The sequence below is a fragment of the Panthera uncia genome, chromosome F1 (genome assembly GCF_023721935.1).
Source record: "Panthera uncia isolate 11264 chromosome F1, Puncia_PCG_1.0, whole genome shotgun sequence".
In the NCBI taxonomy this organism is placed as follows: domain Eukaryota; kingdom Metazoa; phylum Chordata; class Mammalia; order Carnivora; family Felidae; genus Panthera; species Panthera uncia.
Genome location: NC_064813.1, coordinates 8,373,885 through 8,390,866, shown reverse-complemented (window position 1 = coordinate 8,390,866; position 16,982 = coordinate 8,373,885). Strand labels below are relative to the sequence as shown.

General features: G+C 38.8%; 1 protein-coding gene across 3 annotated transcripts in view; it reads right to left on the bottom strand.

Moving 5' to 3' along the window:
* RGS7 (regulator of G protein signaling 7) overlaps nt 1-16,982 on the bottom strand; it is a 511,512-nt gene that overhangs the window by 254,072 nt on the left and 240,458 nt on the right. For all 3 annotated transcript variants that reach the window (XM_049635135.1, XM_049635136.1, XM_049635137.1), the window contains one exon: nt 7,526-7,622. In XM_049635135.1, coding sequence (XP_049491092.1) covers nt 7,526-7,622 — 97 coding nt within the window. The remainder of the gene's footprint in view (nt 1-7,525; nt 7,623-16,982) is intronic.

Here is a 16,982-nt window from a genome sequence, read left to right as displayed (position 1 = left end):
ACTCTGATTCATCCTTTACAGTGAATCTTAGATGTCACCTTCTCCAAGAAATGCCTCTGACCCCAAGAGCATGGGTTAGACTTCACACACTCCTCAGTGCTCCGGGTTTACCCCAACATGAAAATTACCTCACCTTATTTGTCCGTCTCCCCACTACAGAGTAGTCTCCTCAAGGACAGAGACCATGTCTTGCTTCTCTGTATCTCCAAGCCTGGCAAAATGTTTACAATACAGGAGGCTCCTATGGCGTATGTAATTTATTAGTAACAAACAGAAATCTATAGAACCTGCTACAACCAGCCCTAGACACCCACCTCAAAACATCATGGAATGAATTTCCAGGTTCTTGTTCATGTGGTTTATATTATAAATAAATATCTTTATAAATAAAGATAATATCATTAGATTCCAGAGAAAAAATTTTTTTTTACTTAAACACAATTTAAAAGCCACAATCATTGACAAAAGGTTTATAAAAATCCAAATAATTTATGTGTTGATAAAGCCACACAACAGTGTAACTACTTTCATGATTCATATGAATGCAAATATCTCCTCTATAATTACTATTATTAGTTATCCACTTAACAAATATTTAATGAACACCCCTATGTTAGACATTGTTTTTGGTGCAGGGGTTACAAAACTGAGCATATGGAACCTTCTTATAGTTTACCGTATTGTCTGGAGGATAGACATTAATCAAATATTACCACTAATGAGTTTATAACTATGCAATAGAATAAAGTACTCCAAAAGAAAATAGTCTCATTTTATGAGAATAGATAAGAAAGGAAACTGGCCTAGACCCAAGATGGGTAGGTCTAAATTGAAAAAAAGGGGAAAGGGGAAGAAGCATTCCAAAAAAACGAGGAAAAAGCCTAGCAGTGGAAATCTTCCATGGCAAAAGGGAGCATGGTGACGTGTAGGAGATGAAAAGTAGCCCCTGTGGCTAGAACCAAGGGAGCAAGAGAGAGTCCTCTGAGAGATGGAGTCTGATGGGTAGGTAGGGGCTGAACTATGTTGCTGTTGGGAATCTTGTTCAAGATTTTACCTTAATTCTAAAATGAGAAAAGGATTTAAATGGATCAGATTTGCAACTTGAAAATACCAGTGTGGAGAAAGATAGGATACGGCACGGAGTGGATGTGGAAACCAGTTAGGAATCAATGTGATAATTCAGACGAGTGGAGATGACAGTATGGACCTATAGCAATATAAGAGCAGACGGCAAAAAGCCAACAGATTTGATGGCTGCTTAGAAGAAAAAGGTGACAAGACGTGTTAATGAAATAGGTATGAGAAGAAAGGGCTGTAAAAGAGAGGTCAAGGTGACCCCAAGGTGATTCCAGTACTTCTGGCATATGCCACCTTTCCTGAGTCAGGAAACAGGAAAGGGGCCGTGGAAGAGACGTGAATTTGTGGAAGAGATGTGACACGTTGAGTTTGAGGCTTCTTTGGGACATGCATTGCATAAGGAGTTGAATATGTTGAGTTTCTGAGAAAAGATCTGCACTAGAGGAATAAATAAAGTTTGTCATTAAAGCTATGGGCACGGAGGCGCTGGTGAGGGAGAAAATATCTTTAAGATTTCCATTGATGCTTCATCAGTCTAGCTATCTCATGAATAGTCTACTCTGTTGTGTTCTCTTCCAGTAATCCTTTTCACACACTTTCCCCCACACTGGGTTCTCTGAATTCTAGAATGTATGTGGAAAGGAACATTTGACATCATTACGTGTAACCTCTGTGTTTTAGAAGCAAAGAAAATGCAGCTGTTTTCCCCAGGTCTTGAAGGTCCCCAGAGGTAAAACAGACAAAAGCTCAGGTCTTTTTGCCAATCATTCCAGTTTTTACCTGGAGTGAGGACATGAGGACATGCTGGGAGATAAATGTAAGCGTCCCCAGTACTCAGAATCCTACAGATTCTGATATGTGTTCATTCATCATAATGAAAAAACACAGGCTCTAGCAAAGGACGAAACTTATGGGGGAAACCCACAGCACTGGCAAAACGGAAGTGCGATCTTGAGCTGAACTGAGCTTGGTTTGAATATTAGTAAGCAAATATTGCTTACTGCAAAACTTGACTAAAAACTTGAACTCTCTAACCCCCTATTTCCTAATTACCTTCAAGTGTTATAAGGAATAAAACTGATATACTAAAAGCTACTAACTAGATAGTAGGCTTTCAAATTACTAACATTTTCCTTGAAAGTAGAAATAAATGTTTTTCATCCATTATATATATGATATACAAAATTAATATAACATATATAAAACATATAATATATAATTATATATATTAAACATATATATCATATATATTTTAAAATATATATTAAATTATATATTAAATATATAAAACTATATAATATATAATTAATATAAAGCTAGAAGCTATTGTAATTGTTAATATGATACATAAGCAGTTACTATTTTAATACATAAAACCAAAATAACAAACCCTTATAAAAGAAACCGTTATTATTAACAAGAAAATCCCAACATATGATTCAAACTCTTAAAACATTAAATATTGAACAAATAATTATTTATCTCATCAGGACTTAAATCCTACTTATTCTTATTAGACTCTTAAACTCTATAAACGTCCATGATTGTGAATGAACAAAAAAATCTACATCCAAATAATATTCAATATTATTAAAATGTAATGTATTTTCCAGAAATAAAGCACTCAAAAAAGCCCCATTTCAACATTTTGTTGTTAAGCAACTAAAAAACTATGTAGTCAGTTTTTCAATTCATTCAAATATGCATGTAGTCAAAGGTAAATGGTACAGTAGTAAAATACTATCAAAGATGGACCAAATGTTGTGGAAAATGTAAAATTAATCATTTCCTCTTATTCACAAACTTGTGCTCCATCTGGATTTGGATCTATATTCTGCTTCCATTCAGAGTTTAAACACAAAGGATTTGTGGCTGATATCAGTGTCACAGTTTGCTTTACCAAGGATTTTCAGGTGAGAGATGAATAAACATTGTAAGTTACAGGATATGAATTCTAGGGCAATAGTTACATCATAGGAGTAAGTTTTATGAGACTCAGAGAAAATCCCCAGAAAAATCTGCAAATATTATATTTTTAGCTTCATAGTTATTTTTGTCCAATTTGAAGATGCAATTGTATAAAAACGTAATGAGCACTTTTATGATACTTTTATGCAGTATTATTTGAGCTTCATCTTTCATTTTATATTGTGATGGAGAGTTTGAGTTCAAAGGCAAGATGTAGCCCCACTTGAATGGTGAGGATTCTGGACAAAACAATTCCCAAGTACACGGACACTTCTCAGATACTTCTGGATTTATTCCTTATCTATCTTTAAAACATGACTTGAAGCAATTTATAATATTAATCCCACTAGTCTTTCTGTTTCTCTCTCTCTCTCTCTCTCTCTCTCTCTCTCTCTCTCACACACACACACACACACACACACACACACCAGATTAAAACAACAGCAGCAAGAAAAGACAGACAAAAATAAAAACAATTAGAAGAAAAAAGAAGGTGGATATGTCAGTGATGAGTCAGGTGAGAAAGTACCAATGAGATGTTCAATTTAGCAATGAGCTTTCTAGAAACTAGAGAAAACAAGAAAAGGAAAACAGAAGTTACACATTTCTTTTTGTTTTAAAAAAGGAAAAAGTCAAGTTTATCATCAAAGACAAAATTTTCTTAGTATTATTGTAGAAGAAGTGTATGTCATGGACCCTGTCATAAGCAATGTAATGAACATGATGTAAATATCCTCAATTTATATTTTTCAAAAGTTAACAAAGTAGTATGTAAATAATCATTTCTCTACCTAATCCAAAGGCTTCTATATCATCATACCTAACCTCAGAAAGGACGGGGATAGGCTCGATTGAGGCCAGATTGTAGAAAAGAAAAAAATAATAATAATCAGAGCCCTTGAAAGCCTGAGAAAAATCTGCACAAGCAAGTTGATGACTGCACTCAGTGCTCTGGATGAAACACAGGTGTGGCCTAGAACTCATTCCAGTGCCCTGCCTAAGGCATACTTCTTAGGCTTTGGTGTTAAAACTGAGGTTCTGATTTAGTGGGTCTGGGGTGGGCCCACACACTCTGTTTCTAATAAGTTTCCAGGTGATACTGACACAACTGGTCCAGCGACCATGTGTTGAGCACCAAGACTTTAGGGAGCATCAACGGGTGACCTGAAAGAGCTGGACTAACAATACTTGAGACACGTTTCCCTTGTGGAACAGTCCACACAAGACAGACTCCCAACAATCACGCCACCCTCCTCTCACATGTGACATCACTCATTCATCACAACTGGTTTCTGGTTCTGCTAAGGGTCGTGAAGCTAGTAGATTCCTTGTTTCGTTAGGAGCTCTGCAGTAGAATATGGGGCCCTCCTAGAGAGCAGAGGGAGAGGCAGACAGAGGAAGGAGAGCAAGCAGCAGGTGTCAACCGGGGCCACGAAAGAACACAGGAATTAATCCCAAATCACTGTAAGAAATATCAGGGGAGAAAAATTACCACAAATACCAAAAACTGCTAGTCAAGCAGATACCATTATAATTTGGGGATATGAAGAAGAAGAGGTTGGTAAATACTAGACATAATACTATACTGCCAATTCAATCTATAGAAAAACATCTCATTAAACCTGTGAGGCAGAGAGCTCCTGAAAAGTTCCCAGAAAACACAGAATGATACTTAGAAACTAATTACATTAATATGAAAATGTCACGGATATTCTCTTTATGTAGTAACTACCATTGTTGTTTTATGTTAATGAACATTCTTCATCTATATGTCCAATCTTACCTTAATTTTTTCTTTTTTCTTTCTTTTTTTTTTTTTTTTAGAGAGAGAGAGAGAGAGAGTGCAAGCAGGGGAGAGACAGAGGGAGAGAGAGAGAATCCCAAGCAGGCTCCATGCCTAGCACAGAGCCCAATGCAGGACTTGATCCCACGACTGTGAGATCATGGCCTGAGTCAAAATCAAGAGTCAGACGCTTAACCAACTGAGCCACTCAGGTGCCCCTCCAATCTTACTTTTTAATTAATATCTTAATATTGTCAAGCAAGAGTTCTTCCAACAGGATGCTACATCAGAATAGTATGAATTTTTATGGAATCGTATGAGGTACTGCTCCTCAAAGAAGTCAACCAAAAATTTTAGATTTACTACTAGAGTGGGTAACTCAAACTTGCAGTCCAGCTTAATCTGGTGGGCTAAACTTTTCTTGTTCAGCCATTTTCATTTATGGATATTGTCATTAAGAATTCCTCAACCACAGTGCCTTTACATAGGCCATGCCCTGTTGACTTGACCACAGTTCCCAGGGCAGATGGGTAGGTAACTTAGAGCATTTATCTGCCTAGAATCTAACTGCATTTTGGGTTGTAACCCTCGTATTAGAGTATTTAAGGAGGCAAATTCTCTCATAGGTCATCAAAATATGAGTAATTTTCATATTTGCATTTAGATGTAAAGTTAACTTTAAGTTCCTGACTGCAAGTTAAATATTTCCTAGAGGATATAGGACACATAAAAAAAAAACAAAAAAACAAAAAACAAAAAACAACCCAAAAAAACCCCAAAAAACCTTATAAGACAAAGTAGAGCATAATAACTGCTATTAGAGAAGCAAAAAGACAAGTTTTTGTTTTTGTTGTTTTTTTTTTTTTTTTGAGAGCACAGATAATGAAAGCTCAGGATGGTTTTCTCCAAAGAGCTCTCTGAACTAGCAGTTGAAGAATGGACAAAATTCTGCAGTCAGAAGGACCCAGAAGTGGGGAAGTGAGATGGTGAGAAGGGAAGAGATGGGGTACAGTCCCAGATGTTAGACAATATAGGCTATTGTCAAAGAAGAACAAGGAACTGGAACAAAGTGGGCATGAAAGGAAATAACAAGAAAAAAGGGGGCATATTTTGTGAGAGCAAATTTCATTCTACTGCAGCTTTTTAAAAAATATTTATTTTTGAAAGAGAGAGAGAGAGACAGAGCATGGGGGGGAGGGGCAGAGAGAGAGAGAGACAGAGCATGGGGGGTGGGGGGCAGAGAGAGAGAGACACACAGAATCTGAAGCAGGCTCCAGGCTCTGAGCTGTCAGCACAGAGCCCTTCCCAGGCTAGATCTGACAAACTGTGAGATCATGACCTGAGCCAAAGTCAGACACTCAACAACTGAGCCACCCAGGCGCCCCCATTCTATTGCAGCTTTTGTCTGGTCCCTTTTCTCTCTCCCTTTCCATCAGAGAAACTTCAGCCACTAAACACAAACATGTAGGCCCACCTATCTGCATTCTGGTAATTACTACCCTCTTACCAAGGCTGAAAACCATTGCTCTTCTTTCGACACTTGTTCACGATGAAGCACCACAGAACTCTTCTTCAGGAGCCCCATCAACACCCTTCCTCCACATGCTCTGCACCAGCCTCCTCAGCCTACTGACTCACTGTGAAGGCTCTGGCCTGTCTGATTCTGCCTCCTCTCCAAGCTGTGCTTGCCCAGGCCCAGCATGCCCAAGCCCCACAGCTCAGGCACAGCTTCAGTCTCGTGGAGCCAGAGCATAGATTTCTAACTTACTCCTATCCATGTCTCTAGGCTTTTTCCTAGTCCCTTTTAATCAGACCCGTGGGGTCTACCTATTTCTGTTAACGAGTCCTTTGTCTCACAGCCACCCAAGTGAAAAACAAAACCAACACCACTGGGTCATATCCCCTAAAGCTTATATTCCCCGTTATTCAACAGATCCTCATGTTGAATCCTCATGTTGAATGAAGGCATCCTCTCTATGCCTTCACTTCCTGGATATCAGAATGTTGGCACCCAAACTATCCCTACACAGGCCTCAGACCTACCATAGTGACAGCAGCCCCCACTGAACACCAATTCACCCTGAGCGCCTACGTGCTCTGTGAGAGTCTAAAGTGTGTCTCCATATTCTCCACACGTCACGGTTAGATTCATTGGATGGGCTTCCAAGACCCTCATCCTCTGACCCAAGTCTGCCTGCTCCATCTCTACAGCCCCTCGACACATTGTTCCCTCTACACATCCTCACCCTGGTCACCCCAGTTCTGCACACACAGCTGGGGGGGCTTGAGGCTGACAGGACTCCTCACTTTTCAAACTCAGCTCGCCTCTGCTGTCCAGGAAACCCTTCCTGACTCCTCATTGATTTTTTTCATGCTCTCAATCCCTACATATAATCTATACCATCTTGTTTCATATAATCTTTAATATCATCTTCTGTTATTTCACGTTTGTTCATTATGTCTTTGCAACTGACCCAGAGTCAATTAAAGTCATGATTTTTACTTGTTTTCTTTTTTGTCTTTTGGATTTGTTTTACTGTCACTCCAAGGATCCAACGTGATGTTGGCATGAGTATTTTATAAGGAGTTGGTGAATGCATGAGTTTGAGAGTCTCCATTCTCAGTGGCTACAATTGTTTTTAAATAGTCATGTCAAAGGTGCTGGAGAAAAGGGTGCTGTGCCGAATACACACTTACCAGAGAAGACACTAGGTATCTTGGAAAGAAAGCTTTTGACAGTACGAATAGGAATTCCGTTTTTTTCATCTTGCATGCGTGCTATGACGTCTTCCATCTGTAACAAAATAATTAAAACCCTTTAAAAGTTGAACTTTTTAGAAAAATCAGTTCTTATAACAATTACACCAGTTTTCCCCAACTGAGTATAATACCACATTCTTGCCTTTCTACACTTCATCATATTGATATTTTATTTTGGTTAAAAGACGATGGAGAAAACAGTAAGCAAAGTGGCCACTTTAAACTCCATTAAGCTACTAAAAGGAATTCTGTGCTTTGAATAGCACCTCTCTCCTGGTTTCACATTCTTTGGTTATAAAGGTCGACATAAAAGAGTGTTTATTTTTGAAGCTGTCAGAAACCACTGTAATAGCAAAATTCTCCCTTCGTTAATGTTTTCTCTATGGAACTCAGTGCAAAAGAAAAGAGAAACCTTAAAAGTGTCTGTGTGGGGGCGCCTGGGTGGCTCAGTCGGTTAAGCGTCTGACTTCAGCTCAGGTCACAATCTCACCGTCCGTGAGTTCGAGCCCCGCATCAGGTTCTGGGCTGATGGCTCAGAGCCTGGAGCCTGCTTCCGATTCTATGTCTCCCTCTCTCTCTGCCCCTCCCCAGTTCATGCTCTGTCTCTCTCTGTCCCAAAAATAAATAAAAACGTTAAAAAAAATTAAAAAAAAAAAAGTGTCTGTGTGGATTTCCTCTTCAAGCAAGAGAGTTTCTATGATTTGGTTTATTGTGAACTTTAACCTTCCTAGAAAAGCAGGACCAACTGCCAGCAACTGAGGCTTCTCTTACCCAGGCATTTACTCAAGGGTGATTCCTACCCACATGATCAGATGCACGCAGCACTGTAGCTCTCCGCCCATTTCCACCGTATCTATGTTTCAGTCTGATTAGTACACTATCTCCTGCTTTTGAGAAGTTTTCACGGTTTGAAAGGACTATGCTTTACAAAGCCTGATGTGGAATTTAGTTCTGAATAACATTCATGCAAATCATAACCGCTGTGTGTCTCTAAATCTGTGGCACGCATATACGCACAAACACACAGAAGTGGTGCCATGGAGCTCAACATCCAGTCATTCACGGACTCGTTCCACAAACAGCTGGGATCACCGACTCTCAATCAGACTTACCGATGGGCACTGTGGAAATGAAAATGAATGTAATACAGTTGCTGTCCTCAAAAAAAAGTCACAGTCAGTACTGAAAACAGTGGTAAAATCGGAGTAAGGTCTGTGGTTTGGTTAAGAGTGTACCAATATCAATCTCCTGTTTTTGGTAATTTTACTAGAATTCTATGAGATGTTTATATTAGCGGAAGCTGAGTAAAGCCCATCTGGGAATTCTCAGAACTATTTTTGCATCTTTTCTGTTTAAAATTATTTAGGGGCGCCTAGGTGGCTCAGTAAGTTGAGTGTCCGACTTTAGCTCAGGTCATGATCTCACAGTTCGTGGGTTTAAGCCCCGTGTCGGTCTCTGTGCTCATAGGTCAGAGCCTGGAGCCTGCTTCAGATTCTGTGTCTCCTTCTCTCTCTTCCCCTCCCCCACTCATGCTCTGTCTCTCTCTCAAAAATAAATGAACATTAAAACAATTTATTTTAATTACTTAAACAGAAATGTTTAACGTTTTAATTTTAAAAGCTTGAAATCATTCCAAAATAAAAAGTTAACAAAAATCACAGTCTAAACCCTATACCAGTGAATTGCCAAATTCTCACCAACACAGCTTCAGAATAGTTTTCAAATAAGAAATTTTATTTGCCTGGATGAGTATTTTTCAGACTTATTAACATGAGAAACTGTTCACCAGAAACTGGAGAAGTGGGAAGAATGGGTTTCTGACTCAGCTCTTCTTATGACCATCCATGTTGCTTTGAGCTAAGTAAGCAACCTCTCTAAGGCTGCTTTCTCACCTGTAAGTGGTGATAATAATATTTATAATTACTCCTTTACAGTGTTCATAGGGTGGGGTTGGGGCTGGGCCGGGGTAATGATTTTAAGGTTAAATGATACAACATACGTAAAACACCATACACAGATAATAAAGCTTGGACTTCAAATATTCACACGTACTCCCAATGCTGAGGGATGTTTATTCTCCACTCCCCATGTTGTGGTTTGTTTCTTGTTTTTCTTCAGAGGGAGCACCACTGCCTCAGTCCCCTACACCTTTCTGCTCCTCACACCTGCCACTCCAGGCCTGGGCTGACTGATCAGGCAGAAGAACTGGGAAATGAGCAATTGGTTGTGGGCCCATCCTCCTTCCATTGGGAAGCCCACATCTAACTCTGCTGTGTGAGAGACCTGCCCGAGTGAGTGAGTACGTCTGATGAGGACTGGGTTTCAGGATTAAAGTTTATGTGTGCATGAACATTCTTCAATAATAGCTGTACCTGCAACGCAGCTGATGCTGTGACTTCTTTCTGCCTTACGCTTTAGTTGTGGTTCTCAACTGGTTCGGAATTCGGAAAATGAAGGTGTTATAATCGGCCCTCCAAAGACCCTAACAACAGCTAGATCGTTTCACATAACGAACACATTTCATCTAACTATAGAAAACTGAAAATAGTTATACTTTTATGACTTTTTGTTTTGTTACTGTTTGCCCTTTGTTCACCTGACAGTGTCCAGGAATGGAAAATAAGCTGTTCTGCGATGTATAGTGGCAGCCTGTAAACCCTTGGATTATCAGTTTAATGGTTTAAAGTAGGTCAGATTAGACAGATGTGGAAACTTCTGACACCCGTTAGTACCTCCAACACCCCAGGATGTGGCAACAATCAGCTCTGGTGGGGGATGAATTAAGGTTCATTGCTATGAGTAGAGGTGTTTTCTCTGCAAAGTCGCACCGCCTCTCAGTTCACTGGATCCCAAAGGAATGAGATTAGGAAACTGGGAATTGAAAGTGAGCTCTGTGGTTTTATTTTGAAAGTTTCAATTTTTTTCTGAGCCATAATTTCCACAATAGAAAAAAAAAAATTAAACTCCACGTAAAAAGAGGATGCGTGTTCTAGACTGAAAATGTGATCATCAAAAGGTATTCAGTTGTTTTTATCTTTATTCAGATATTATTTATCCATGAAGCTTATTTACCATGACCTAGAAGGAACAAAGAACAACTCAAACAACAAAACAAAAACAAAAACAAAAACAATCTGGTTTCTAAAAGGTAACATCAGTCCCAGAAGCCACATGTAAAAAACATATCCATCTTACTTAATAAAGTTTCCTTAAGCATTCACTTGGAGTCTACTTATTTTTATATTAAGCGTGGTTTTAACACACTTGATTATCTGCTTTCCCACTATTTGCAGTGGCAACTTCGGTGAAAAACAGAATGTTAAGAGCAGAGAAACTAATAGAAAAAGCTAGGCAGCAAGAGGGACAAGAAAATATATAAAGTAACTCCAATAAATACTAAACCTCTGTGGGACGATTTAAATTTAAGGTCAAAAGACTCAGATAGCTCTCAGATAGCTCCAACATTCCAAAAGAAGATATATACACATACACACATCTATTGATCAATCCGTCTATCATCTGTCATCTTCATCAGTGTGCCATTGAGCTGTGAAGGGTTAGACTATGTTCACTCTCAAGCCCCAGGGTGAGGAAAATTTCAGCATGGGATGACAGAACACTGAGCATGCCTGGTCACTGGGCATGCCTGGTCACTGAGGCTCTCTCTGAGTCTTATTTTCTTCACCCTTCAAACAAGAAGTTAGAGGCATGTGATCTGTAAGATTTCTTCCAGCTACAAAATCACTGAAGTCTAGAAATAATCATCACTTTTCAGAACTGGGTAAGTTTCCTCACTTAAGTTAAAGAGCCAGTTTCTGGGGTGCCTGGGTGGCTCAGGCTCAGTCAGTTAAGCATCTGACTCTTGGTTTCGGCTCAGGTTGAGATCTCAATGGTTAGTGAGTTTGAGCCCCACCATTAGTGCAGAGCTTGCTTAGGATATTCTCTTTCCCCTTCTCTCTGCCCCGCCCCTCCCTGCTTACTCTCTCTCACCCTCTCTCAAAATAAACTTAAAAAAAAAAAAAAAGAGCCTGTTCCCTGTCAGAGACAAATAGATGAACCCATTAAATGGATCAGGAACTTTCACAAATTGCTTCCAACTGTCAGCACATTTTAATTTCAATGCATATAGCAAAGGGATTAAGAGCATGAACTGAGGCCAGATTTGTTTGAATCCTGGCTGTGCTACCTGCAAATTGTATGAACAAACAGGTTAACTTCCTTTACAACTCTGAGACTCAGTTTTCTCATCTGTAAAATGGAGATAATACTAATAGTATACATCTTATCAGGAGTGAGGATTGATGAATCAATGCTAATTAAATGTGTACCCATAATACTGCTATCCTCCTCCTCCTCCTCCTCCTCCTCCTCCTCATCATCATCATCCTCATCAACATAAGTTTCTTCTCTCATCATTATACTAGGAAGCCACAGGCCTTCTCTCTTTCTTTGACAATTGGGCTGGCAAAGACAGCTGTGGTCAAATGCCAACTATTTATTAGAGGCAACCAACTACCAATCACGAAGTAGACAGAGGTACCTATGGACAAGCTCTCTCTTGGATTTCTAATAGAAGACTGGGTTCGTGTTGCCCCTCAAAAGACAGGTTTGATTAGAAGAAATGTCAGGAAGAATATTTTTGCATATAAGCAAGGACTATGTAAACTATGAAAAATAATATTTAGAAGAAGGGGGGAATGAATTACATTCTTTTTTGACAAAGTGAAAATGTCCCTGCTCTCATATTTTCTTGATGAATTTGCCTCTTGAAACTTAGAGGGTCAAAAGACTGAATTACAGGGCACCCGGGTTTCTCAGTTGGTTGAGTGTCTGACCCTTGATTTTGGCTCAGGTCATCATCCCAGGGTCATGAGATTGAGCCCCGCGCCAGGCTCAGCGCCTAGCAGGGATCATGCCTGGGATACTCTCTCTCTCTCTCCCTCTGCCCCTCTCCCTTGATTGTGCTCTCTCTCTCTCTTTCTCTCTAAAGTAAAAAATAGAAAAAAAAATTGAATTGAGATTGAGTACTCTTTGCAAAAGTAATCTTTTTTTCTACCCGAACTAATTCTCTATTTGTTAAAGAGTAAAAATTATCTCTTGCAAAGTAGTTTTGAGAATATCCATGGTTCAATTTGTTCAAAAAAGTTTTAGACCTCTATTACAGAGTGCTTCACATTTTAATTACTATCTTACATCTCTCTGTTCTCCCTCAGATGTGAACTTCCAAAAAAAGAAATCTCACCTTACTCATTTTTGTATTGTTAATATGTAAAGTATATGGCCCACAAGGTGGGGCAGGGGGAAGCACTGAATTTTTGTTTATAGCACATGTTTGATTTTTCTGAGACCTAAAGCAAAAGTGCAAGTTAAATCATTTTAAGATTTCACTTTGAGATTTTGAAAATGTTTTATTTATTTTTTCCTCTTATCTGACATTTGGTGAAAAACTAGCCTGGGTCAGAAATATTAGAACAGAAGAGCTCAATGTGCAATAAGCTAAAATATTATTTCTGTTCTATTTCATGCAGGGGTTCTTCAGCTTGTTTATTAGAGGAATTCCTTCCTTCAAAACATGAGGGTAAATCAGTGGCTGTTGATGAGGCTGTTTTCCTACTTGTCGGTGTGACACTCAAGTTCACTGTCACGTACGTGTAAGCTCTTGAGATGAAAGGCGCTACTGAACTCCAACACACTGCTCTTTTTCCGGGAATTCGTAATTAGCCTTTCCTTTGGAATAGTTTAGAAGTCACTTCAATGCTTGTGATGTATTTCAAATACTGCTCAGGTTAAACAGTGCCCGCCCTCACACTTGGTGGAATGAAAGAGAAAGCAGATTATGCAGGTACATCTTTGAGGAGCTTTACTAATTATTCAAGAGGGGCCCGTCAGACAGGGGACTCCCACGTACCTATGAAAACCAAATCACTGCCTTGAAACCTTTCTTGTTCCCTAATGTTCTAAACAATGATGGGAGTTTAATTAGATTTACTTGCAGCTATATTTGCCAGAACTTTATCATAATATCAGTACTACTGATTTCATGCAGAGACACCCTGACTGTAGGCGAAACATTTGTATGAAACAAAGCTAAAACATTTTGTTCTCCGTAGTTCTAAAAGAGAAATGAATCAATCAAAATCTCAAAAAGGAAGTTTCCCAACTTCTTATTGTAATTCACCATTAAGCACAGACGTTTGGAAATATAAATGAGAGCCTGAAAGGGCATATTGAATGGATTTTTTTCCTACGTGCACATGCTTTCAAATCATTGTGTGTGGCCATCATTTCAAGTGCTCGCTATGACAGAAACAATTACACAGGTGCTTCTTGGATAGCTTAGAATTTAGTGGTGGCAGGTATTATATAACTTAAATCTGCCTATAATTCTTTTCCCTTCAAGAAGCCTTGCTAAAGAAGAATATGATTTGCACTTCCGAATTCAGTGGTGACAGCGAGAAAGCAGAGTCAGCCTCTAATGAAGGTTAAATAAGAATAATGAGATTAAAATTTGCAACCCAAACTGTTTTCTGCTACAATAATTCAGTTAAAGTTGCTTCTAATTGGTATGATTTTCCTGCATGTTACAGTGATGGCAGTCAGTTTCTCAACCCAGAATTAATTGCTTTTTCACATGAAAAAGCTACCATTTTCATGAATAAATTATGACTAAAAAGCACATTTATAAAATCTAGTTACATGTAAACCTGTTCTAGTTCATCTTGTGTGTAGATTTATTTTTTCAAGAGCAATAACTAATTTTAAGAAGGTAGAGATTTTATGTTTCTATGATTTTACAGAAGTAGAGAAAGATTTCTTCCAGTTTATGGATGTTATTCTCATTTGTTTTTAAATAAAGCAATTCTCTCATCTATGTTAAGGAATATAATAAACAAACAAACAAACAAACAAACAACTATGCTCATTAGATTTGTTAGGATTACTTGGGTTACAAGTGATAGAATTCTGACTTAAACTCTCACAAACAAGGAAACGTGTTGTAAGCATTGTGGGATGTTTTATGTAACTCAAAGATCAAAATGTGAGTGGGTCTCAGGCAGAACATTGTCTCTGCCTTTCATCTTGGCCCCTTTCATGTCTGCTTCACTTTTCTCCACCGTTCAGAAGCTTCTCCTCGTTCTCCAATGGATAGAGCAGGCAACATGGTGCCCCTACCTTCTGAGTTTTATAGCTTGTAGTCCAGAAACCCAAGGAGAAATCGCTTCTCCCTCTCATTCCCATACCTGAAATTGGGGCCAAAACTATGCTTTGTTGGGTGGTTGAGTTTGGAAGGGGTGCTGGCAGAAAAAAACAGCAGTGTTCACTATAGCTTTATTCAATAGGAAAAACCTACTGAAAACAGAGGAATAGAGTAGTATGGTAGGAAAAAGAAATGTAAGAGAAGCAGTCTAGGGGAAAGAGAGAGAGACCTGCTGAATAATGATACAGCACCAAAGAAAGACAAAAAGGCAAAAAGAGAAGAACCATAGGGCAGGCAAGCAACTCAACAGAAGTAGTTTTCATAGCCATAAGAGAGAAAGAAGCTTCTTGGCTAATTTACATGTAATATGTGGTCATGGCAGTATTTGCCCATGAGTTAAAAACACACACACACACACAAAAACAAAACAAAACAAAACAAAAACCCAAGAATATTACATATCTATGACAGAATAACTTACGTTTTCAGATTATTTTGTTGTTGTTGTTCCTCTGAGGGGCCATTTGTTTAACTTTCAAAAGGAGGCTAATGGCTACTTGTTACTGCAGTCAGAGTTCAAGTAGGAGAGTTGCCAGTGTCTCCTGAAATATTGGGAAAGGTTTCATGAAAAAGATAAGACTGAGCTGAGCCTACAGGGTAGCCAGGATAAAGCAATGGAAAGAGAAGGAGGATGCAGAACATGTGAATCCTAAATCAATTGCTCATCCTAGCTTCAAGAGGAGAATGAGCAAGACTCTTGCTTACAATGGTGACCTGTACAAGAATCCTTCTGCCACCTCATCCAGCTCTGTCCACCTCTCTGAAGGCTACAGTGATTCTCAAACCCATGTCCACTGTGTCATCATTTACTTCACGGGTAGCCTGTTTGATATTCTCTCTGTAATAGACTCCTGGTGGCACCTATCTTAGTCCGCTCAACAGACAAATTAACTTGGGAGCAAGTTGAATATGTCACCCTTTATTTCAATTTTTGATTGACCTGACGACCTCATAAACTCTCTGTAAGTTAAATAACAATTCAAATTTATCCACAGTAAGGTCCAAAACAATTATTCCAGCCTTGAAAATTCCCACTCTCCTCACAACACCTCATGCTCTACAAATGCCCAGCTATGGCTCATTGCTTCACATTTTCTCATACCATTCCTTCTGCCAGCTGTGTCTTTCCTTTTTCTACCTTCTCTGGGGGAAATTCTATTATACTTTTAAGATAATTTTGACATTAATTTTCTTACTGAAATCTTCCCTAATCCTTTCCCCTGCCTCCCTCATCCCAGCTGAATACAATCATAGCTCCTTTGGAACTCATAGATAACTTTATTATAACTTTATTTTTTTATTTATGCCCACCTTACTTTAAATGACTTATGTATAAGTTGATTCTTTACCTATTTATCATTTCTCTTATTTTTTAATATTTTAAAATTGTTTAATGTTTATTTATTTTTGAGAGAGAGACAGAGAGATAGAACAGGGGAGGAGCAGAGAGAGAAAGAGAGAGAAAATCTCAAGCAGGCTCAGCACTGCAGAGTCCAGTGTGGGGCTTGAACTCATGAACTGTGAGATCATGACCTAAGCTGGAATCAAGAGTCAGACACTCAACTGACTAAGATGCCCAGGTACCTCCCTAAGTTTTTGTTTTGTTTTTGTTTTTAAGTAGGCTTCATGCCCAGGACAGAGCCCAATGCAGGGCTTGAACTCATGACCTTAAGATCAAGACCTGAGCTAAGATCAAGAGTCAGAGATGCTTAACCGACTCAGCCACCCAAGTGCCCCTCATTCCTTTTAGATTATAAATATTTTGATGGTGAGCCCCCATTATGTATTTGGGGACAGAGACCATAAGGAATTGGTGGTGGAGATCCTCTGTTTTTCACTTTACATATTTCTGTGCTATCTGTAGGCTTGTTTGTCTTTTAACCATGCACCTTGTTTATATATTACCTTTATAATTTTTTTCATTAAAAATTTGGACTGAGAATGCTCAAATAATAAGATTAAAATCTTATACTATAAACTATTCAAACATCTATCATCACACATTTTGGGGTCAAATGTCCCCAGTTATGTGCTGTAATATACTGTATGTAAACATTCTGTGCAACGACTAGTGGTCTTCAGCAATTAGACCGGTCTATCTAGAAATTATTTTTTTCTCTGCCTTTTAAATTCAGT